Source organism: Suncus etruscus, chromosome 11 (assembly GCF_024139225.1).
Source record: "Suncus etruscus isolate mSunEtr1 chromosome 11, mSunEtr1.pri.cur, whole genome shotgun sequence".
Taxonomy (NCBI): Eukaryota; Metazoa; Chordata; class Mammalia; order Eulipotyphla; family Soricidae; genus Suncus; species Suncus etruscus.
Genome location: NC_064858.1, coordinates 1,562,562 through 1,587,488, shown reverse-complemented (window position 1 = coordinate 1,587,488; position 24,927 = coordinate 1,562,562). Strand labels below are relative to the sequence as shown.

Here is a 24,927-nt window from a genome sequence, read left to right as displayed (position 1 = left end):
TCCCACAAGCCCCCGGGAGCCCACGGGCCACAACGTCTCAAGCATCCTCTGTGGCCAAGACAGAGAGGGTGGCCAGGCAGAGCCAGAGGCTGTGAACAGCAGGGACACACTGTCCCAGGCAGGGCAGCAGCCCTGGAACATGCGTGTGGGGAGGTAAAGGTCAGGCCCACTTCCTGTCTAAGAGAGGGTTCGGCTGATCCAGAAGGTTCCGTGATAGTTGCGAGGTCAGGAGAAGCCAGTTTGGGAGGTGCTTGGGACTTACTCCTGGCTCTGTGCTCAGGGATTTTTCATGACAGGGCTTGGGCAATATGGGATGCCAGGGATCAAACCCAGGTTGCTGTTCGAGGACAGCCCTCTGTATTGCTGATCTTTCCCACCTCCAGAGGCGTGTTCTTCTAAATTTAGCACAGGTGTGGCCCCAAACAAAACAAAACAAAACAAAAAAAATACCCTGCCTGCTGCCTAGGGACCATCCCATCCCTAGGGCCTTCGATGGACCTCAAGCATTGGCTCAGCCCAATGTTGAACAGGGGTTTGGGGTTGGGGTCAGGGGCTGGGAGTTTGGGGGTTCCATGCAGGGAGCCAAGGCATCAGCTCTGCTCTCAGCAGACCTGGGGCAGCCTGTGGGGACCAGCTTCTCCAGAAAGAGCATGTCCAGGCCCCATCTCGGGGTAAGAAAGGGCTTCTAGGATGGGCGAGGACCCAGGCAGGAGCAGGGAACCAAAGGTGGGTGCAGTCTGTGCACTGGGGTGCAGTGGCAGCCTCAGGATGAAAGGGGGCTGTACCATGCAAGTTTCTGAGAAGAAGGCTCTGAGCTTGAACCCCAGCATCCCATAGGGTCCCCCGAGCAATCTCTGAATCTCTGAAATCTCTGAATGCAGAGCCACAAGAAGCCCTGAGCACTGCTGGATGTGTTTCCAAGACAAACAAACCAATTCCTGAGAGGTAGCAGGGGGTCTTGGAGGAGCCAGGGCAAGCCAATGGTGACAGAACAGGGACTGACCTTCTTGACATCCCTCACCAGCAAGTGGAGAGTGTTTGGCGGTCCCAGTCTCTGAAAGGGAAGAAAGAGGTCAGCCAGTGAAAGGTGTGTCTAGAGGCTGGGAAGATGGCATGAGGCCGACCCCTGAGGAACGTCTCATCGCAATTCTATTCCTGGCTCTGCACAGTCTCCTGAGCACTACTGGATGTGACATAAAATAAAGGCTGGAGAGATAGCACGGAGACAGAGTGTTTGCCTTGCATGCAGAAGGACGAAGATTCAAATCCTGCATCCCATATGGTCCCCCGAGCCTGCCGGGGGCGATTTCCGAGTGTAGAGCCAGGAATAACCCCTGAGTGCTGCCGGGTATGACCCAAAAACCAAAATAAATGAATGAATAAATAAATAAAATAAGGGTCGGAGTGGTGGCACAATCAGTAGGGCATTTTGAATTGCAGGCGATGACCTAGGATGGAGGGCAGTTTGATCCCCCAGCATCCTGTATGGTCCCTCAAGCCAGAGGCGATTTCGGAGCGCAGAGGTAGGAGGAACCACTGAGCACCATCAGGTGGGGCCAAGACCCAAAAAGAAAAAGAAAAAAGAAAGAAGGAGGAAAGGAGGGAAAGAAGGAGGGATTAGAGGAAGAAAGCGAGGAGGGATGGAAGGAGGGAATAAAGAAGAGGAAAGGAGAACAGGAGAAAGAAGGAGATGAGGAAAGAAGGAAGAAGGGAGAGCAGGCTGGAAGGCGAAAGGAAGGAGGAGGAAGGAAGGAGGGAAAGAGGGAGGGAAGGAAGGAGGGAGGAGGAAACCTCCCCACAGGCTCTGCACGCCCCGCACCGTGTTGTAGAGCTCCTCCAGCCGGGGGATGGTGAGGAAGCGGTGCATGTCGACCCCGTTCTCGATCAGGAGCTTCACGAAGTCCACGCGGTCCAGCACGAGGGCGTCCAGCATGGCTTGCTCCAGGGCGCTCACCTGTTGGTGTGGAGGGAGCACTGAGCGTGGAGCCCCGGAGCAGGGCTGGGCCAGCAGGATGGGGAAGGTGGCATGTTCTGGAGCATTCTGCACAGGGGCAGGGTATGCAGGTGCCCTGGATGACACGCTGGCGCTAGGGTCAATCCAAACAGTGGATGTGTGTGACTTGTGAGCACTGAGACTGAAGCAGCCCCAGTACCCATGGGTGGGGCCCACCCACCCAGCCAGCTGCTCTGCAGAAGCTCTTGGCTTCTGCAATGGACCCCTGTGGATCCCCTAAGGTACCCCCAAAGGGGAGCCCCAGCCAGCCCACCTACCCAGTTCAGTAGCTCCACCTTCCGTGGATCCATCTCCTCCTCTGCCTCCTCCTTCGCTTTTCCCTTCTTCTTGCCCTTCCCTTTGCCTCGGGCCACGGGAAGCTTCTCTTTCTCCTGGACTTTGCTCTCCACAGGCAGTGCCAGAGAGGTCAGGGGCTGGGGGACAGGGGCGGGAGGTCGTAGGATTGAGGGGTGCAGCCCTGCTCAGATCCCCTTCCCCCAAGTCTGGTGTGCGCACTGCAGACACGCACATTCAGGCTAGCGCTCATGGGCCTGTAAGCACATGCACTCTCTCTCTCTCTCTCATTCTCTCTCTCTCTCTCTCTCTCTCTCTCTCTCTCTCTCTCTGTCTGTCTCTTTCTGTCTCTCTCTGTCTCTCTCTCTCTCTGTCTCTTTCTGTCTCTCTCTGTCTCTGTCTGTCTGTCTGTCTGTCTGTCTGTCTGTCTGTCTGTCTGTCTCTCAATTCCGCCCTGGCTGTATGCATAGGAAAGTTCCAGTACTGAAGTCTGATTGTGTGTTTGGGAAGCATCCTGTTGGCTGTGTTGGGTTGGGTCTGAGGCAACTCCCAGTAGTGCTTGAGGGTTATTCCTGGCTCTGCATTTGGGCATTATTCCTGGCAGTGCTCAGGGAACCCTGTGGGATGTGGGGAACTGAACCCAGGTTGGCCATGTGCGGGGCAAACACCCTCCCCACTGGACGATCACTCCAGCCCTCTCGAGAAGCAACTTGTTTTATTTATTGATTGATTTTTTTATTTTTTGTTTTGTTTTCTTCTTTTACATCATGCCCAGCAATGCTGGCACTCACTCCTGGTGGTGCCTGGGGGACACTATGACATGCCGGGGGTAGAACTCTGGTGGACCCCATGCAAAGCAAACACCCTCCTCATTGCTGTACTATTATTCTGGACCCAGTAAAGCATCTTTAGGTTTTTGGGCCACACCCGGTAACGCTCAGGGGTTACTCCTGGCTATGCGCTCAGAAGTTGCTCCTGGCTTGGTGGACCATATGGGACACCGGGAGATCGAACCTCGGTCCGTCCAAGGCTAGCACAGGCAAGGCAGGCGCACCTTACCTTTAGCGCCACCGCCCGGCCCAGTAAAGCATCTTTAAAGGTTTAGAGTGGCTGACATTTTTCATTTAAAGAAATTGGGGGGGGGGGTTGGCCTCAGGAGTTTCTCCTGGCTCTGTGCTCAGAAACTAATCCTGGCAGGCTCAGGAGATCACACGGGATGCCGGGGATAAAACCCAAGTCCGTCCTGGGTTGGCCACATGCAAGGTGACCTTGCATACCCTACCACTATGCTATCTCTCTGGCCCCTAAATATTTTTTATTAATTTTTTTCAATTAAAACAAATTTTAAGCGGTCAGAATGATAGCACAGTGCAAGGAGGGCACTACCCTCGCATATGGCTGAGCCGGGTTCGATTCTAGCATCTCATAGGGTTCTCCAACCACTTCCTGGAGTGATTCCTGAGCACAGAGTCAGAAGTAACCCCTGAGCACTGCCAGATGTAGTTTAAAAATCCAAAACCAAAGCTAAAATAATAATAAATATAACTAGAAAACATTTTAACTATTTATTTATTGCTTGCTTGCTTGATTGGTTATTGGGCCACACCCAGCAGTGCACAGAGGTCACTCCTGGCTCTGCACTCAGAAACTGTCCCTGGCAGGCAGGGGGCGGGGCACTGTGGGTATCCCCTCTCCCAACTATTTATTTATCCCACCTGAATGATCAGAACCACCCACCCTGGAATGGGTGGGTAAAGGAGACTGACTTGGGGGGTGAGAGGGAGCAAGAAGGGGAGTTAGAGAAGTGGAGCAGAAGCGAGAATCAGCAGAGAAATTCAGTCTCAGATTCAGCATTAGCAACTGAGCATCGCCAAAGACGCAGCAGCAGCCTGGAAAAGGCAGCTGAAAGGGAGACAGAGGCCGAGAGAGCCAGGAGGAGTAGAGAAGTAGCTACAAGGAAAAGGCTTAGGATAGAGGCCACGTGAGGAGGTGTGCTTGGCGAAAGAGACTCGAAATCAAGCTGGCTGACTCCTGGAACTTCATCCGGCTGTTTTGGGAATCTCTCCGCCCTCACCCTGCCACCTTCAGACCTGCCAGGCATAGGGACTGCAGGAGCCGAGTCGAGCTGAGAAAGGCCTCACCATCCCCATAGGACTCTAGGACTCTTTGATTTAAATTAAAACAGCAGGAGACCATATGGGTGCCGAGAATAGAACCGGGTCCCTCCCAGGTAGGCCGTTTGCCTTGCTTCATTACTCTGTGCTATCCTTCTGGCCCCACTGAGAACATTTTAATAGTAAAATACACTAACTCTAACAGGATCATTCTCCATGTCGCAGTTCTCGAGTCCTTAGTATATATTCCCTACCAGGTCGGGAACTCCAGGATCAGGGTTGGAGCAAGAGGACAGCGGGGAAGGCACTTGCCTTGCACACAGCAGATGCAAACTTGGCCCCTGACACCCCATGTGTTCCTCTGAGCCAGGAGTGATCCTTGAGCACAGAGCCAGGAGTCAGCCCTGAACACCGCCAGGTGTGGCCCCAAACAAAAAGTACTATACTCAAGTAAAAATCCAAAATAAAGAAATGAAAGTTTGCAACAGGAAGATATTTGCTTGGTACACGTCTGGCCTGGTTCCATTCTCAGAACCCCCATAGATTTGGAAGTCCACTTCCAACTAAGAGGGAATCCTGAGTGCAGAGCCAGGAGTAAGCCCTGAGTGCTGCTGGGTAAGGGGTGTGGCCCAAAAACAACAAAAGAAAAATATTCAGGGTGATTGGCTATGGCCAACCCATAGTCGGCCTATGTAGGATTCCCTGTGCCATGTGGCCCCCTGAACCCCACCAGGGAGTGATCCCCAAGAACCACCGAAATATAAAATAAAATAAAAATATTATTTTTTAAAAAATGTAAAATGAAGGACCTGGAAACAGACTGCAGACATGAAGACAGTTGAAGCGACCACCCCCCTCCCTCCAGGTAAGAGTTAGGGGACAGAGAAAATTCTGGGTGCCCTTTCCACATTTCCCAAGGGGCTCTGCTCTGCACAGAGCCAGAAGGAAGAGAGAAACATGGCTCACCGGCCAGTGGGGCCTGAAGACGAAGATCTGGTTCCGTGCAATGTCGACCCTGTTCCAAGCCAGCGCCAGGCTCAGCTGGTCTGGAGCAGACACGTTTGTCCCTGGGGAGATGGGAGAGGAGGCATTTGTGCAGGGCCTTGAGAATTGGGGAGGCAGGTGACACCCCTGCCTTGGCTCTTATCTCTGAGTGACTATCCAGCCCCCCCAAAACAAGTCTCTAATATTATCAAAGAACTTTTCTGGAATGCTCTTTCTTCTGCCGCTGGGCTGCCGGGAGGGGCAGAGAAGGAGCTTGGGGTCCGAGGGGGCTTCTTCAAGGATGGGAGGAGTTTAGGGGCAACTCAGAAACCCACCAAGGAGGGGAAGGGGTCTTCAAGGACATGACAGTGAGGGAGGGTTTAAGGGATAAAGTGAACAGAAGAACTGGTTCTATTTCTGGCTCCATCAGCATCCAGAAGAAAACACCCCCCCCCAAAACTACACCACCCAGCCTGGCTTCCAGATGAGCTCCCTCAAGGCTGCTCCATCACCCCAATTAGCTCACGTGGGGCCCCCAGCTGGGACTCACCCTTGAGTAGTGCTGTGAGAATGGCCATCTCCAAGTCAGCCTGGCCCTCGGAGCCCATCCTGAAGACGGTGATCTGAAAACAGGCCGTAGTGGTGGGGAAACTGAGGCAGGTGGAGTTGAGAGTCCTAGGTTGTTTTGGGGCCACTCCCAGTGGCACTCAGGGGTTCCTCCTTGCTCTGCGCTCAGAAATCACTCCTGGCTCGGGGGACCATATGAGATGCTGGGGATCGAACCCAGGTCTGTCCTGGGTTGGCCGCATGCAAGGTAAACGCCCTACTGCCTTACCACTGTGCTATCTCTTCTGACACACCAGTGTCTGATCAACTCTGGGAGGAGACAATATCACTCCCGTGCACTTGCACCACTGTGACAGATTTTGTGTCAATTTTAGGGCAGAAAAGTTGGGTAACACCGTTCTGGGATGTTTAAAAAAAAGCTTGCGGTCATAGGAGCAGTTGCCTTGGCCAACCCGGATTTCTTCCCTAGCTTCCCCTAGGGTCCCCTGAGCACAGAGCAAAGAGTGAGTCCGAGCACTGAGCCAAGAGTCAGCCCTGAGCACTGAGCCAGGAGTAAGCTCCAAGCAGAGAGCCAGGAGTGAGCCCTAGCACAACCATAAGCCCCCCAACATCAAATCAAAACACTCACCAGTTCTTTCTTCTTCATGCACTCCAGGATGAGGGCCAACAGCTGATGTGACTGTGTCCGGGTGAAATTAAATGTTTTCTGGATGGTCACGAGAAGCTGGTCCTTGAGGGTTTCGTTTAGTCCCCTGCTTGCAGGAATAAAGAGGAAACAAGGCAAGCATAATGAGTCCCAGAAGAAGTTGATTTTTTTTAGTCAATGTTTTTCTGTAATTTATATTGGGCCACATCTGGCAGTGCTCGGGGTTAAGTCTGGCTCTGTACTCAGTAATCACTCCTACATTGGTGGAGTTAAGAAAGGACAGAACTAAATATTCAAGCCATGGAGCCCACAACCCTGAAATCATGAGACTCAAGCTTTAACAATCAAACTTAAAAGGTGCCTTTTATGCTGACAGGCTGGGGTGGAGTTGGTAGAAGGGAAGCTGGAGGCATGAGATGGACTCTGGAAATATTGGTGCAGGGAAGTGGACACTGGTGGTGGGTTAAATATTGTATGTCTAAAACCCAACTATGAACAACTTTGTAAAACACAGTTGTTTAAATAATTAAAAAAAAAATATATATATAGGGGCCAGAGTGGTGGTGCAGGGTGTAGGGCATCTGCCTAGCTCACGCTAGCCTAGTCCGGACCGTGGTTTGATTCCCCGGCATCCCATATGGCCCCCCAAGCCAGGAGCAATTTCTGAGCGCATAGCCAGGAGGAACCCCTGAGCGTCACTGGGTGTGGCCCAAAAAAAACAAAAAAAAATTAATAAAATAGAGAGAGAGATCATGAGTGCAGTGAGCACACACAGTGAGGAATGATCTCTGAGCATAAAGTCAGGAATGAGCCCCAAATGAAGCTGCTACAGCCCTAAAATCACTTTGGAGACAGTAGTCAAAATGTTTCTCCTGTGAGAATTGAGCTTCTGGGGAACCCAGAAATTTTACTGTTGTCTTCAGGGCCAAGAAGTCTACCCAGACTTAGGTGATAACAGCTGGGGATATACCCTAGTTCCCCTAAACGTAACACAGAAAGGCACGAACACTTGATGTGCATCTCAGTCAGAACTAGAATAACCTGAGGAAGGGGGAGTAAATAAAGAAACTGGTGGGTGTAGGATTGAAATGTCTGACTCATGAAACCCAACCACCAACACTGCTAACCCTATCCCCTACCCCCCCCCAAATAATAACAAAATAAAATCAGGGCTGGAGAGAGATAGATAGTGCAGAGGGTGGGCACTTGTCCTGCATGTGGGTTTGATCACCAACATCTCACAGGAGCCCCCGAGCACCGCTGCAGATACAACCCTGTCTCCAGAGACACTTGCCCAAGTCTTACCCTTGGTCTCCACAGTGCTTGTGCGCGAAGGACAGAATGTCCGAGGTGCGGCCGCTGCCGTCGCAGACCACCACGGGGACCGGAGGCTCTTCCCGGAGATATTCCAACACAATGGACACCACGTTGGGGCCCCCTTCCACCACCAGGCCCACCACGGGCACCCCCTGGCCCAGTCCTGCAAAACACACGACAAGGACCTTATTTAGCCCAAGGCCTCAAGACTTCCCAGTCTTGGCAACACTGGGAGATTTATGAGGGCTGTTGGCTGTGTTCCCCAAAAGACTTCTGGGAAAGCCCAGCAGGGGGTGACATTTTTCATGCTCTCTTAGCAGCACACCTGAAAATGCTCTGTGCTCAGGGTTCACTCCTGGAAGTACTCATAGGACCCTACAGGATGCTGGGCATCAAACTTAGGTTGGCCAAGTGCAAAGGAAGTGTGTGTGCCCTAACCACTGTGATATCTCTCTGGCCCTCAACTATAGCACAGATCTGAGTGACTCCACTGAATGTATTGTGAGCACATTTGCTGTGGAAGTAATGAGTTAACCCCAGAGTGGGTCCCATCGAAGCATCTAGGCTGCCAACATTCCTCCCTCACAGCCCAGCCCAGAGTCTGGGGTTCCCTGGTGGCTCTCCCAGTCAATGGGGACCTAGGACAGCCAGAGAAGATCTCAGTTCATTTGTTGCCTAACCCTTTGGACACATCACCCAGGGGCCACTGGTCCACAGGGCATCCTCACAAGGTCTCCCTTTCATCTCCTTGCAGAACTGAAAGGATGTGAGAGGGGACAAATGTGCCCCCCAAAGCACTTGGCCTCAGGTGGCTTGTCGATGGAACTTGTTGTCACTGGCTGAGTCAGAGGCCTGGGTAGCTGTGGAAGCACCCAGTGTCCTCCCCAAACTTTATTTCTTTTTTTTTTGGGGGGGGTCACACCCAGCAGTGCTCAGGGGCTACTCCTGACTCTATGCTCAGAAATCACCTCCAGCAGACTTGGGGGACCATATGGGATGCCGGGATTCGAACCACCGTCTTTCTGCATGCAAGGCAAATGCCTCACCACTGTGCTATCTCTCCGGCCTCCCAAACTTTATTTCTTGAGGGGGGGCCACACTCAGCAGAGCTCAGGGGTTCCTCCTGGCTCTGCACTCAGAAATCACTGCTGGCAGACTCAGAGGACCCTATAAGGTTGTTGGGGATCGAACTCGAATCCGTTTCGGGTCGTCCATGTGCAAGGCAAATGCCCTACTGCTGTGCTATCACTCCAGCCCTAAAGTAATTATTTTTAAAAAGGCCTAACACTGCAACGTAATGTTAACCAAAACAATTCTGAACAAAAATTTAAAGTATATACTATTTAATCTGTAAGGTAATGCTATTATTATTATTATTATTATTATTATTATTATTATTATTATTATTATTGGTTTTGGGGGCCATACCCAGTGGCTCTTAGGGTTCCTCCTGGCTCTGCCCTCAGAAATCACTCCTGACAGTCTCGGAGGACCATGTGGGATGCTGGGAATAGAACCTGGCTCAGCCATGTGCAAGGCAAATGCCCTGCCCCTGTGCTATTGCTTCAGGCCCACTCCTCCCCAAACTTTAGAATTCTTCCACCTTCCTCATGAGGCACTTGGTGCTGGCCATGGGTTCGGAGATTGGCCTGGGCTTATGTAGCCTCTTCCCACAGGAATCCCTTAAGCAGGTGCGAGGGAATGAGCTGACTGCACATGAGGAGAAAAGGAAGCTGTGTGACTTCATAGGAAGAGAAAAATAGACAGGTGCATGCTCAGGGGGGCGGGTATCTGGGGGGGGGTCTCACCCCAGGGAACTGAGTCTCTGCTGCGCCCATCAGTGTCCATAGTGAGAAACTCCTGAATATGGAAGCCCTGGTTTTCTGCTGTCTTTGACCAGAATCGTTTCAGCGAAGTTAAACTTTACAGGCCTGAGGGTCTCCAGGGGGTCGGTCTGGAAAGTGACCTTGGGACACAGAGACTGCGTGTTCTGAACACAGGCTGCCCTGGGCCTTCTCAGTCTTCCCCATGTCTCTATCTTTTCTCTCCTTGGTTGACGCTGGACTCCCCAAAACTTCGACGCCTCGACGGGTGACAACTAGGCAACCCTTTGCTGTCCCTGCCCCACTCAGAGCCCCAGGCAAAGGATGACAAAGGGAAGCCCACAAGTCACATGGCATGCAGTGTGGGCGAGCAACACCTCAGAGAGAAAAACTTGGCCGCACGTGCGCACAGGCTAACAGCCCGTGTGTCCCCAAAACCAGATGCTGGGACATTCATGACGTCTGACGTCCTGCTCTAATCCTTTCATTATGTTTTCTATAACCACTAGCCAGGCTTGGCCTGTTTTCACAGACTCCTGTCATGACAGTGAAAATGAAAATATGTTTGAAGCTCTGAGCACTTGGCATCTCTCGAGAGACAGTGGAAGCGAAGCGATGGCCTTGCATGCCTGGCTCTACCCCAACCAGGACATGGGTCTCCCAAACACCTCCAGGGGTCGCTTCTGAGCACAAATCCAGAATAGCCCCTGAGCACCGCCATACCCCCAGAAACACAAACTAGAAACTAGAAACACTTTCTAGGGGAACCAGTCATTTCATTCAAACCGATTGTTATCATTCCCCTGTTCCAACATTCAAATAAAATGAAATAAAATGATAGGAGGCCAGAGTGATAGCACAGCAGGAAGGGCGCTTGCCTGGCATTCAACCAAACCGGGCTCAATCCTTGGCATCCTACATTTATCCCGAGCCTGCCAGGAGTGATTTCTGAGTGCAAAGAGCTGTGACTAACCTCTGAGCACCACTGGGAGTAGCCCAAAACACAAAACAAAACAAAAAACAAAAGTAAACCTTAAAAGTAAATAAATAAATTAAATTATGGGATCGGAGCGATAGTACAGCAGGGAGGGTGTTGGCCTTGCAAGCCGCTGGCCTGGGTGATGTCTCTGATGCCCCTAACTTGCTAGGAGTGATCCCCGAATACAGGAAAGGAGTACCTCTGGCCACCACTTGTATGGTTATGAAAATAAATTATTGTAGAAAACAGTAACTGTTTGGCAACAAAAGTCATCCCTGTGGGTTTTTGGTCCACAGGAAGTCTAGATGCAGCACCCCAATCTAAGTCGTGAGAGCCACAAGAGGGGGAAACTAGGTCAAAGGCTGATTGGCTAAACTGGAAACAACCCAGATGCCAGACAACAGACGAATGGCCAAAGAAACTGTGGTACAACTACACAATGGAATACTACGCAGCTATTAGGAAAAGCAAAGTCATACATTTACCTATACATGGACGGACATGGAGACTATTATGCTAAGTGAAATGAGCCAGAGGGAGAGGAATAGACATATAATAGCCTCACTCATCTGTGGCATTTAATAAAAATAAGACATTAAGGTAAACAATAGAGATGAGGGCTGGAAGGTCTGGTCCATGGTATGAAGCTTCCCACAAAGAGTGGTGAGTGCAGTTAGAGAAATAACTACTATAATGACAATGGTGGTGAGGGAGAGAAGTCGAATACCTATCTCGAAGACAGGCAGGGGGTGGGGGAGGAGGAAGATGGGGCATTGGTGGCAGGAAAGTGCACTGGTGAAGGGGGGATTCTTTTTTTATGACTGAAACCCAACTATAAACATGTTTGTAATCATGGGGTGTAAATAAAGATATTATTTTTTTTTAAAAAGAGCTGCCTGGCTAAGCTAGTCTGGAAGCTCCGAGGTCCGGTCCCCAGCACCCAGCATTTCCCTTCCAGGGGGCTCTGCGACCTGGGGGCAGGGAGGAGGAGGAGGCCTGGTCCCACTCACGGGTGTTAATCTTCTGCAGTGAAATGTGCTTCTCCAAATGCCGACGCAGCGCAGCCTCGGCCCCATACTTGCCCCGAGTGCCACTGTCTGCCAGGATGAAGTGCGTGTGCCAGCCGCTGAGTGGTGTCAGCGAGCTCCGAGGGTCGCCCATGGTCTGGTATGCTCGGGTCACCTGGGCACGGGGGAGAAGGGCAGATGGCCTCTGAGCCACACTTCTGGGACCAACCAGGACACCAAGCGGGGACACTGATGACGCTTAATTGTGGACAGTTCTTTTGGGTTGGTTCTGTGTTCAGGAGAATGTATGTGGGTATCAGGAATTAGACTGGGGGAGTTTATGCAAGGCAGGTGCTTTGGCTCCCTTCTGTCTCTCTGATCCTCCCTCTCTTGTTCCTCTCTTCCTTCCTTCCTCCCTCCCTCCCTCCCTCCCTCCCTCCCTCCCTTCTTCCTTCCTTCCTTCCTTCCTTCCTTCCTTCCTTCCTTCCTTCCTTCCTTCCTTCCTTCCTTCCTTCCTTCCTTCCTTCCTCCCTTCCTTCCTTTTCCTCCCTTCCTCCCTTCTCCTCCCTCCCTCCCTCCCTCCCTCCCTCCCTCCCTCCCTCCCTTCCTTCCTTCCTTCCTTCCTTCCTTCCTTCCTTCCTTCCTTCCTTCCTTCCTCCCTTCCTTCCTTTTCCTCCCTTCCTCCCTTCCCCTCCCTCCCTCCCTCCCTCCCTCCCTCCCTCCCTCCCTTCCTTCCTTCCTTCCTTCCTTCCTTCCTTCCTTCCTTCCTTCCTTCCTTCCTTCCTTCCTTTCCTCCCTCCTTTCTTCCTTCCTCCCTCCTTTCTTCCTTCCTCCCTCCTTTCTTCCTCCTTCATTTCTCCCTTTCTCTCACCTTTTTTCCTCTCTTCCTTTTTTTTATTTTAAGAAATCAAATTTTGGGGCAAGAATGATAGTACATTTGCCTGCATGCAACAACCCAGCTTTAATCCCCAGCATCCCATAAGGTCCCCTAAGTACCACCAGGAGTGTTTCCTAAGTGTAGAGGCAGGGGTCATCCCTGAGTACTGCCAGGTGTAGCCCAAAAGTCAAGCAAATACAAATTTAATATTGAAAATTAAAAAACATTAAAAATAGTACAGAGTTTAAGAAGCTTGTCTTGTCTTAAGAACTGGGTGTTAATGAAATATTATGCAGCCGTCAGGAGAGATAAAGTCATGAAATTTTCCTATACATTGATGAACATGGAATCGATTATGCTGAGTGAAATAAGTCAGAGGAGAGAGATAGATGCAGAATAATTTCCCTCATCTATGGGTTTTAAGAAAATAAAAGATATTTTTGCAATAATTCTCAGAGACAAAGAGAGGAGGACTGGAAGGTCCAGCTCACGACATGAAGCTCAACTCAAGGAGTGGTGGGTGCAGTTAGAGAAATAACTACACTGAGAACTATTATAACAATGTGAATGAATGAGGGATGTGGAAAGCCTGTCTAGAGTACAGGGGTGGATGAGGTGGGGAGGAGGGAAATTTGGGACATTGGTGGTGGGAATGATGCACTGGTGAAGGGGGGTGTTCTTTACATGACTGAAACCCAACTATAATTATATTTGTAATCAAGGTGTTTAAATGAAGATATTAATTAAAAAAGAAATGGAGGGCCCGGAGAGATAGCACAGTGGCGTTTGCCTTGCAAGCAGCCGATCCAGGACCAAAGATGGTTGGTTCAAATCCCGGTGTCCCATATGGTCCCCCGTGCCTGCCAGGAGCTATTTCTGAGCAGACAGCCAGGAGTAACCCCTGAGCACCGCCGGGTGTGGCCCAAAAACCAAAAAAAAAAAAATGGGTGTTGAAAGGAGGTAGTGATGAGCATGATACACTTTCAGTAGCAGTGTTGCAAACCACAGTGCCTGAAATGGGGTGGAGGAGGAGGAGGAGGAGGAGGAGGAGGAGGAGAAGAAGAAGAAGAAGAAGAAGAAGAAGAAGAAGAAGAAGAAGAAGAAGAAGAAGAAGAAGAAGAAGAAGAAGAAGGAGGAGGAGGAGGAGGAGGAGGAGGAGGAGGAGGAAGAGGGAAAGGAAGAGGGAGAGGAGGAGGAGGAAGAGGGAGAGGAGGAGGAAGTGGAGGAGGAAGAAGAGGGAGAGGAGGAGGAAGTGGAGGAGGAAGAAGAGGGAGAGGAGGAAGAGGAGGAGGAAGAGGAGAAGGAAGAAGAGGAAGAAGAAGGAAGAAAGATAGAGGCAGGCTGGAGTGAGGGAACAGGAGGGAAACTGGGTGGTGGGAAATGTGTCCTGGGGAAGGATGTGGAACACTGTATGACCAAAACTTAGCCATGAACCACTTTGGACCTGTGTATCTTGGGGTGATTCTATTTAAAAACTTTTATAAAGGAAAAAGAAAAATATTCTCGCGCACACAACAATTCCCTGCACTAATATTGTCCCCCAAGCACTGCTAGGAGTGATCCTAGAGCACTGAGACAGAAGTCATAATCCCTGAGTACCAAGCCAGGAGTAAACCCTAAACACGCTCGGGTGAGACCCAAATCCCTCCACCCACCTAAAGAAATAAAATACTGCCAAAGAAACTGAATAAGCCAAAGTGTACAGCCTGAGACTCAACTAGCATGAAATAAGTAGAAATAGAAGCTAAAAAAATTAAGTTAAGGGGCCGGAGCACGGGACAGCAGTACGGGATTTGCCTTGCATGCGCTGACCTAGGACAGATCATGGTTCGATCCCCCGGCGTCCCATATGGTCCCCTAAGCCAGGAGCAATTTCTGAGCGCAGAGCCAGAAGTAACCCCTGAGCATCACCAGATGTGGTCCCAAAACCAAAATAAATAAATAAGTAAACAAAACAAAGTTAAGAAATTACCCTTGCATTCCTGGTGGGCAGAGGAGGAAAAATCTGTATGTGTAGAAATTTGGTTTGAGGGCCACACCTGGTGGTGCTCAGTGTCACTCCTGGTGGTGTTTGTGGACCCAGCTTTGCAGGTTGCATGCAAGGCCAACACCCTTCCCACCGCGCCATCTTCCTGGCCCCTGATATCCAACACCTCAGAGCGAGCTACCAGAACCCTCAAAGCCTTCTGTGGCCAGCACAGCAGTGTCGGGGAGACGGCACGTACCCCCTTTCCGATCAGATCCTCCTTGTTCTCCACCATGCCCCACGGGGCGATCCCGATGGCACAGACGCGGCCTCGGGACTTGGAGGAATGGTCCTTCAAGGCGTCTCCCACGTGGCGGATCACCCCTGCCGAGGAACGAGGGACAAAAGTCAGAGCCGAGGACCCTGCGGTGGAACTGGCGAGGTGACACAGCTGGGAGGGCACTGGCGTGGCATCAGTGGGGCCTGGGTTTGATCCCTGACATCCGGTAGGGTCCCCTCAGTGCAGAACCAGAAGTAACCCCTGAGCACTGCCCGGGTTTTCTATTCTTATTTACAGATATAGTACAGCAGGTGCATATTATACTTTCTTTTCTTTTTTTGGTTTTTGGGTCATACCCAGCGGCGCTCAGGGTTTTTTTCCTGGCTCTGTACTCAGAAATTGCACCTGAAAGGCTTGGGGGACTCTATGGGATAATGGAAATTCAACCGGGGTTCGTCCTGTGTTAGCCACGTGCAAGGCAAACGCCCTACCTTTCAGTTTGTTTTTGGAGGGTCACACTCAGTGCTCAAAGGCTACTCCTGGCTCTGTGGAACCAGGGTCAACATTAGCATTGCCAGTACCGGACATGTGCCCACTTCCCTGAACTTTCATTCTGTTTTGTTTCATTTGAGCGCCACACCCAGCAGTGCTTGGACCTGACTCCTGGCTCTGTGCTCAGGAATTCCTCCTGTTGGTGCTCAGTGGGCCCCATGGAACTGAACTGAGGACTGAACCCGGGTGGGCCACGTGCAAGGGCAGCACCATCCCCTCTGTGCTGTCACTCTGGCACCCACCCCTTGGTGTATTGGGCTGACTTCTTCGCTGGCACCCGGAGGTAGCATGGTGTGGGGTGGGTAGGCTGATTCCTACCTGTGCTGACGCCCCCCGTGAAGATCCAGGCCCCCGTGGTCAGGGCGGCCTTCACCAGGCCTCGCCCAAACACCTGCTTCAGCTTGGGCTGCAGGTCGAAGTTCCGGAGGCCACCGTGCACGGAGATGAGCAGCTTTGGGAGCTCCAGGCGCCATTCTGTCACCATGAGGCGGAGCAGCAGGTCGGGCGTCGTGTCGCAGGACACACGGATATACTGTGGAGATGGGGGACACTCGCTTGCTCAGGGCAGGCTACACCTCTGGGGCTCGTTCCTGGCCCTGTGCTCAGGGATCTCTCCTGGTTCTCTACTGGGGGCCGGTGCAAGCCCTAAGCACAGATAGATAGGGCCCCCAAAACCTCCCAAATAATAAAAATGTACTTCAAGCAAAGCACCTGATAACAGCCCCCAAGGGAGAGTGTGACACATAGGCCCTCACGAGAGAAAAGGGGTCTAGGGTGGGGTTCGGGGTCCCCCTCACCAGGGCTTTGTTGCAGGAGCCACTGGCCTGGAACTCGAGCACCCCGTAGGAGTCCGTGGGGAAGGCCTGTGTGTGTCTGCTCACACTCCACTTCTCAGCCGCCTCAGCCGGGGTGCTCTCCCCCTGCCTGCCCGGGGCAGCACTGGGCGGGGGCTGGAAGTGCTGGAGGACCAGCTGGCCGCAGCAGCACCTGGGAAGAGGCACAGGGAAGTCTGAGCAGAGCAGCCCCAGGTCCCTTTTGGGTTTGGGGCCACACCGGCCCTGCTTGGGACTCCTTCTGGGCAGCCTGGGAGGGCCCTGTGGGATGCCGGGGATTAAACCTGGGCCGGTCACTTGCAAGGCAAACACCCTCCCTGTGATGCTATCACTCCAACCCCTGGGACTGGATTTTCTTGAGCCCCACAGTCACAGTCGGGCTAGTGACTGTCCCAAGATGTTTCCCCTTATCATCTTCAAAGTGCCCAGAATCCGCCATCAGTGTCCAGGTCACTTCTTCATCACCCCATCCCTGCCTGCCTTGGTGATCCCAGATCTTCACAGAGATGGATCTTTATTTGTTTGTTTGTTTTATTTAAGTTTTTGGGTCACACCCGGCAGCTCTCAGGGGTTATTCCTGGCTCTGCGCTCAGAAATGGCTTCTGGCAGGCTTGGGGGACCATATGGGATATCAGGGATCGAACCGGGTCCATCCCAGGTTCAGTCACGTGCAAGGCAAACACCCCACTGCTGTGCTATCGCTCTGGCCCCTGAGAAGTGTTTTTATGGACCATAGTGATAGTGCTTGCCTTGCAGATGGCCAACCCAGGTTAGATCTTCGGCACCCCGTAGGGTCCCCTCAAGCACCATTAGGAGTGATGCCTGAATGCAGAGCCATGAGTACTCCTGAAAACCTCTCGATGTGACCCAAAGCCCAGATCTCTGTCCACCAGCCTTTCAGTGGTTTCACCTGACCTGTTGGGGTCTTTCGTGCTGGGGATCAAGAAGACACATTCCCGTTTACAGAAGGTTTTTTCTAGCCAGGCTTTCCGACTCTGAAGAGAGAGAGGGAAGGGGGAAGTGGGGATCAGAACAATGTATACCCATGAACCTGCATATTTTTATTCAAGTTCACACTTATTTATTATCATTATCAGGGTATTAAACAATCCACAAACTTGATACTCAAAAGAAAAAAAGTGATTCAAATCCTCTGTTGAGAGAAAGACTTTGGGGTTAGACAATTTAGCATGCCTGGAGCCTGGAGTTGGTCTTATGGATAAGGTCTTCCTGTTTGAGGGCCAAAGGTTTTTCCTTTCTATTTTCCCCATATTTTGCTGTGCCTATGCAAGCAAAACAAAAACCTGCCACACATGCCTTTTTTATTTTTTTGTTTGTTTTTGTTTTTGTTTTTGGGGTCACACCTGGCAGCGCTCAGGGGTTACTCCTGGCTCTACGCTCAGAAATCGCTCCTGGCAGGCACGGGGGACCATATGGTATGCCGGGATTCGAACCACCGTCCTTTTGCATGGAAGGCAAACGCCTTACCTTCATGCTATCTCGCCAGCCCTTAAATTTTTATTTTATTATAGTTTTTAATCTTATCTTTTAAATTGGGGGTCCCACCTTGTTCATAAAACCTTGGGACACAGATTACTAAGAAGAAATAAAGTTTGGGGACCAAACTTTAACCATCTAAACTCAAAGGGGCCTGTGACACTGGCAGGCCAGGGGACATAGAGTGGTAGGACATGATGCATTCTGGGGCCATTGGTGAAGGGAGGTTGACACTGAGGGCTGGGAAGGGCCCTGACTCAAAGCATATCTCAAATTCAACTAGGAAGGACTTTGTAGATCACAACGATTTTAATAAAATAAACTTTAAAGGGCCCAGAGAGATAGCACAGCTGTTTGCCTTGCAAGCAGCCCATCCAGGACCTAAGGTGGTTGGTTCGAATCCCGGTGTCCCATATGGTTCCTTGTGCCTGCCAGGAGCTATTTCTGAGCAGACAGCCAGGAGTGACCCCTGAGCACTGCCGGGTGTGGCCCAAAAACCAATAAATAAATAAATAAATAAATAAAAACTTTAAAAATATATCCTCTGTTGAGGGGCCAGATCCTCTCTGTGTAGCAGGGAGGAAGGGCCTAGGTGTGCTTGCAGATGACCTGGATTTGATCCCCAGCATCGATAAGCACCATCGAGTACCGCCAGGAGTGATCTCTGAGAGCAGAGCCAGGAGTAACCCCTGAACACATCCTAGAGTGACCCAAATGACTCCCCCTCAAATATTAAAACTCTTTGTTGGGGGTGAAGAGAACACAAGTTACGGCCTTACACCCACCCAGCTAGCCTGATGCCAGGCACCCCAGCAAAGCCAAGAGTTCATTTGAGAACAGAGCCAGGAGGATCCTCTGAGCCCCCTGGGATGTCCTGAGACCCAGCTCCCCCAAATCCCACTTTTGACTCTTCCGATTAAAGTAATAATAAAGCACATGGAATTTGGGGCTAGAGTGAGCACAGCAGGGTGGGTGCTTGCCTTGTCCACTGCCGACCTGGGTTAGGCATCCCATAAAATCCCCCGAGTGCAGAACCAGGAGTGAGCCCTGAGCAAATACCAAACCAATACCAATACCAAACTAAACAAACCAAAAAAATAAAAAGGGGGGCATCTGAGGGGCCAGAGAGAACATGGAGGTAGGGCATTTGCCTTGTATGCAGAAGGATGATGGTTCGAATCCCAGCATCCCATATGGTTCCCTGAGCCTGCCAGGAGTGCTTTCTGAGCGTAGAGCTAGGAGGAACCCCTGAGCACTGCCGGGTGTGACCCAAAAACAAAAACAAACAAAAAGGCATCTGAGAATGGGGGTCAGAGCAATAGTAAAGTAGGGAGTTATTTTAGGTTCTAGGAAGAAAAAAAATAGAGGCCTGGAACCCAGAATGACAGGTGGGGGGGACAACAGATCTGGGAAGGGGCCCCTCTTCCATGCTGCTGGGAAGGACAGACCTCAGTGCCCTCGAGTCTTGAGATTCTGAAGAAACATTCTTGGTACTTCAGGAGCCACCACAGAAACCTTGCCCCGCCAGATGCAGCCAGAGGAGGCCCAGAGCCCCAGGAAACAGCTTGCTTAAGCACCTGGATATAGCCGCCCCGCACCCCCACTTCGGCTCCCTCTGGGCTTCCCATCACCATCAGAGCTTACCTGCTGCCCAAGCACTGCAAGAAACAGTCGGTGCCTTCCTCCTTCTCCTCCCCTGTCTTCTCCCCTACCGGGCAGCAGGACGCTGACCGATGACCCCTTTTAGGGGATGAGCTCCCCCTCTTTCCACAGAGAAGTGCCCATGAGTACCATGTGAGCATCTGCTCCTGGCCTTGTGACTTTATGAATCAAAGGCCTTGTGATCTGGCTCCACCGTCAGAGATGGGAACCAGCCCCCGAAATGTCAGCCCGCTGAAGGGGGCCCATACGATGGCCCCAGGACAGAGTTTCTTTCACATGCTCTTCAGGGGTGCCCTGGGAACGGGCTGCGAGTCACCCCTCGTTTTTTTTTTCAGATCATCTGAGTGTGCCCAGAGGTAGCAGAGACAACGTGAGAGTCACCTGATGCTCAATCCACTGGGGCCCTCTGGCTGCCAGTCACCCCCAAATCACACCCCCACCCAGCTGGGGTTTGCTCAGCTGATGTGAGGGTTTGGTCCCGTTTTTGAGGATTATTTTTCTGCCAAACATGAAACAAAGACAGAACCCCAAGATTCTCAAAGTGACACACTCCCTTTTCTCTCCCTCCCCCTCCCTCTCTGGAGCTCTCTTTTTCTAGATCTTTCTCTCTCCCTCTTTTTCTTTCTCCTTTCTCTCTTTCTCTGTGTCTCTCTGTCTCTGTCTCTGTTTCTCACTCTCTCTTACACACACACACACACACACACACACACACACACACACACACACACACATGCCTCACTTCCAAGCTAAGTGTGTCAATATACAAAACAGTCTGTGAAAATAGCTCTAAAAGTGTTTCGTTTTCCCCTGCTTCCCTTTTAGGGTTTCCATGTTTTCTTTTGGGGACCCTGAAACAGTACTCCAGAGGCCACACCTGTCAATACACAGCCGTAGCGCTGATTTGAAGCCATACCCAAGGATTAACATGGCTGCCTGGCAGTGCTCAGAGCCCCCCCTCACACACAGTTCTCAGCATTGGTGCCAGGGATCAAACCAGGGTCAGGTGCGTGTGAGGCAGGAGCCTTGACCTCGGCGCCTGCAGGGTTTGGATTTGGGGCCACACCCAGTGATGCTCAGGCTTACTTCCAACTCTACTTAGGAATCACTCCTGGCAGTGCTCAGACCATATGGGATGCCGGAGATCGAACCCAGGAAAGGTGTAAGCAAGGCAAATGCCCTCCCTGCTGTTCTCTCTCTCTCTCTCTCTCTTCTCTCTCTCTCTCTCTCTCTCTCTCTCTCTCTCTCTCTCTCCTCTCTCTCTCCTGACTTCTAGGGGCCAGAGAGATAGCATGGAGGTAGGGCGTTTGCCTTATATCCAGAAGGACGGTGGTTCGAATCCCGGCATCCCATATGGTCCCCCGTGCCTGCCAGGGGCGATTTCTGAGTGCAGAGCCAGGAGTAACCCTGAGCACAGCTGGGTGTGACCCAGCATTGGTCATTGGGGCCAGAGCAATAGTACTGTGGGCAGGACACTTGCCTTGCACATGGCCAACCTGGGTTTGATCCTCAGCATCCCTTAGGGTCCCCTGAGCCTGCCAGAAGTGTTTTGTGAGCATAGAGTCAGGAGTAACCCCTATGCACTGCTGGGTGAGGCCCCCTCACAAAAAAGTGTTTCTGTTTGTTTGAGACCAAGAGTCCTGAGGCCCGGGTTCAATTCCTGGGACTGCCTGATCCCCGGAACCACCACTGAGTGTGGGCAGAAATGTTTTTGTCCACCTCATGACATGAAGCTCATCACAAAGAGTGATGTGTGTTGTTAGAGAAATAACCACACTTAGAACTATCATAACCATGTGAACAAGTGAGGGAACTGGAAACCTTGTCTAGAGGACAGGAGGGGATGGGGTGGGATGGAGGGAGATTTGAAACATTGGTGGTGGGAATGTTGCACCGGTGAAGGGGGTGTTCTTTACATGACTGAGACCCAACTATAATCATATTTGTAATCAAGGTGTTTAAACAAAGATATTAATATTAAAAAAAAATGTTTTTGTTTTAATTTTACTCCCAACTCCAATTTTTCCGTCCTGCTGCTGCTACCCCAATGGAAGACTTCTCCTCATTCTTTCACACCACTCCAAAGTTCTCCTTCTAAAGACCCTTCAATCACACTGGATTTCTTTTTTTTTTGGTGGGGGGGGGTCATACCCGACAGCGCTCAGGTGTTACTCCTGGCTCTGCGCTCAGAAATCGTCCCTAGAGGGCACGGGGGACCATATGGGATGCTGGGATTCGAACCACCGTCCTTCTGCATGAAAGGCAAACGCCCTACCTCCATGCTATCTCTCTGACCCCCTTTTTTGTTTTCTTTTTTTGTTTATTTGTTTTTGAGCCACACCCGGTGACGCTCAGGGGTTACTCCTGGCTATGCACTCAGAAGTCGCTCCTGGCTTGGGGGACCCTATGGGACGCCGGGGATCGAACCTCGGTCCATCCTAGGCTAGCGTTGGCAAGGCAGACACTTTACCTCTAGTGCCATCACGCTGGCCCCCTTTTTTGTTTTCTTTTTTTTTTTTGGGCCACACCCTGTGACACTCAGGGGTTACTCCTGGCTATGCGCTCAGAAGTTGCTCCTGGCTTCTTGGGGGACCATATGGGACGCCGGGGGATCGAACCGAACCGCGGTCCGTCCTAGGCTAGCGCAGGCAAGGCAGGCACCTTACCTCCAGCGCCACCGCCCGGCCCCCCCTTTTTTGTTTTCTTAATTTTATTTTATTGAAACGACTGTAACCAATAGAGTCCTTCATAGCTGAATTTCAGCTAGACAATGATTCAGGGTCCTTCCCACCACTAGGTGGTGAGAGTGCATCCCATCCCACCATCCTTTGCCCCTTGGTGTACCAGCATAACAGGCCCCTTGGAGTTTAGATTGATAAAATTTAGGTCACACACTTTTTTTTTTTTTCTTTCTTTCTTTTTTTTTTTTTTTTTTTGGTTTTTAGGCCACACCCGGTGATGCTCAGGGGTTACTCCTGGCTATGCGCTCAGAAGTCCCTCCTGGCTTGGGGGACCATATGGGGACCATATGGGACACCGGGGGATCGAACCGAGGTCCTCCCAAGGCTAGCGCAGGCAAGGCAGGCACCTTACCTCTAGCGCCACCTCCCGGCCCCTAAAATTTAGGTCTCTTGATTCTATTGTCTTTGACTTTAGCTTGGATATTTAGTTCTGTCCTCATTTCCCCCCACCAATTCATCAAAGACCACTTGGCCCTGGCCCTCAGCCTTTCTTAATTCCTTTCTTCTTAGTTTTATAGGAATATGTGGTAAAAATAAGTAATCTGTGTTCCAAGGTTCTACAAAACAAGGTGGGAGCCCCTGAATTTTTTTTGTTGTTGTTTTTGGGCCACACCAGTGATGCTCAAAGGTTACTCCTTGCTCTGCACTCAGAAATTGCTCCTGACTCGGGGGACGCTAGGGGCGGAACTAAGGTCCATCCTGGGTCAGCCGCATACAAGGCAAATGCCCTATTATGGTGCCATAGCTCCAGCCCCTCCAATGCATTTTGTTTTCTTTGTGTTTGGTAGTGTGGGAGGAATTGGATGTCACCCTAACCCTTGGCTGGGTGCAAGAAAATGGATCCAGCCCATGAACTCCTGATTCATAAGTGGCAGAGCAATGAGTCTTTCCATGCTTCCTCCTGCATGTCACCAAACATTTCCAGGCAGTGCCTAGAAGCGGATTTGCCGGAGCTGGTGACATATCTGCTAAGATGCAGTAGCCCAGCAAAGGCCCCAGACACTGCCTTTCCCTCGCCCTTTGACAAGATCTCGCTCTCCAGAGTCGTCAGCAACAAAAAATGGCCAGGAGCAAGCACAGCGGGGGGGTGTGTGCCTTGCACACCACTGGCCCAGGTTGCAACTCAGCATCCCTCAGATCTCCCAAGCCCACTGGGAGTAACCCCTGAGTGCAGAGCCAGGAATAAGCCTGGAGCATTGCTGAGTGCTGGGTGTGGCCCCTGAGCCCCCAAAGTGTGGATACCTGGTTAGACCTCTCGGTGTTGGCAAGAAATGAGACTCTTAGGAGCATACGATGGGGACTTAGCATAGTTTTGGTCTGGATTGTCCTGTGAGACTCTGTTTTTGTTTTTTGTTTTTTGATTTTGAGTCACACCCAGTGGTGCTCAGGGGTTACTCCTGGCTCTGTGCTCAGAAGTTGTCCCTGGTAGGCTCAGGGGACCATACAGGATGCCAGGAATCAAACTCAGTTCATCCCGGGTCAGCTGCATTCAAGGCAAACAATCACCTTGTTTTTAGCTTTGCAATCACTCTGACCCTAGTTTTTGTTTTTTACTTTTATTTAGTCACTTTGATGGGGCCCAAGCAATAGTACGGTAGGAGGGTTGCTGGTATGGCCCAGAAAACGAACAAAAAATGTATTTGGTCACCATGAAATTCCCAGTTATTCATGATCGGGCTTCGGGAATCAACTGTTTCAACACTGATTCTGCATCTGGTTTGGTTTTAGAAAAATTTGGGAAATCTCCCCCCACAGCCCAGTCTTCCGTTTTCTGTGAGTTTGTGAAAGGATCACAGCTTCTTCTCCTTATAACTGAAGAATTGACCAAGTTTTAAGAGAAGCCCAAGAGAGACCATTTGGGTTCCATGGTGGGAAATCTAAAAATTAATCATTTTGTCTCACTTTCTAGATTGAGTTTAGATTTTATTTCTCTCTGGAGTCTGTTTGCGAGCATCTGCGTCTTTCCAGGAATTTAATATCTGGGCTTTCGGCCTGCTGAAGACAATTGGTGGTGATTTTCTCCGAAGAGCTTGTTATTTCTCAAAGATCAGTAGAAATATCTCCAGAACCACTCTTTTTTTGTTTGTTTTGTTTTGTTTTTGGGTCCCACCCAGCAGCGCTCAGGGTTCCTCCTGGCTCTACACTCAGAAATCACAGGCTTGGGGGACCATATGAAATGCCGGAATTCGAACCACTGTCCTTCTACATGCAAGGCAAACACCCTACCTCCATGCTATCTCTTCAGCCCCAGAACCACTCTTGATTCCATGAGCTGAATCAAAACACTTTTTGATGGTATAGCTAAGAATTTGTTAATTTTATTGATACTTTTTCCAGAGAACTGAATTTCTGGAGGGTTTCACCAGCTATACTCAGGGCTTACTCCTGGCTCTGTGCCCAGTCATCACTCTTAGCAGGCTCAGGAGACTACATAGGATGCCGGGGATTGAACTTGGGTGGTTCGCTGTATGTCTTCCAGGTACAATTTTATTTCTCTCCTTGGTTGCTAATATAATGTTTCTGAAGAGACAGGAATCAATCCTCAGTACACTTGATTCAGCCTATTTCACAGCACTCGATGGATCCCAGCAAATGTTCTCAGGAAACTTAGAGTGAACCCACACTGGGGCCAGAGCAATAAATAGCACAGTGGGAAGGTTATTTGACTTGCATGCAGCCAACTCAGGTTCCATCCCAGCATACCATATGGTCCCTGAGCCTGCCAGGAGTGATTCCTGAGTGCAGAGCCAGGAGTAATCCCTGAGTGCTGAATGGTGTGGCAGGAAAGGGGAGAGAGA

The 24,927-nt window shown here is 50.9% G+C and overlaps 1 protein-coding gene across 1 annotated transcript in view; it reads right to left on the bottom strand.

The window, feature by feature from the left end:
* TRPM1 (transient receptor potential cation channel subfamily M member 1) overlaps window positions 1–24,927 on the bottom strand; it is a 127,878-nt gene that overhangs the window by 39,996 nt on the left and 62,955 nt on the right. The window contains 12 exon segments of the mRNA XM_049783914.1: window positions 1,004–1,054; window positions 1,820–1,954; window positions 2,272–2,427; window positions 5,368–5,468; window positions 5,936–6,008; window positions 6,581–6,704; window positions 7,904–8,078; window positions 11,728–11,899; window positions 14,827–14,951; window positions 15,718–15,931; window positions 16,197–16,386; window positions 17,148–17,227. Of these exon segments, the coding sequence (XP_049639871.1) occupies window positions 1,004–1,054; window positions 1,820–1,954; window positions 2,272–2,427; window positions 5,368–5,468; window positions 5,936–6,008; window positions 6,581–6,704; window positions 7,904–8,078; window positions 11,728–11,899; window positions 14,827–14,951; window positions 15,718–15,931; window positions 16,197–16,386; window positions 17,148–17,227 (1,596 nt within the window).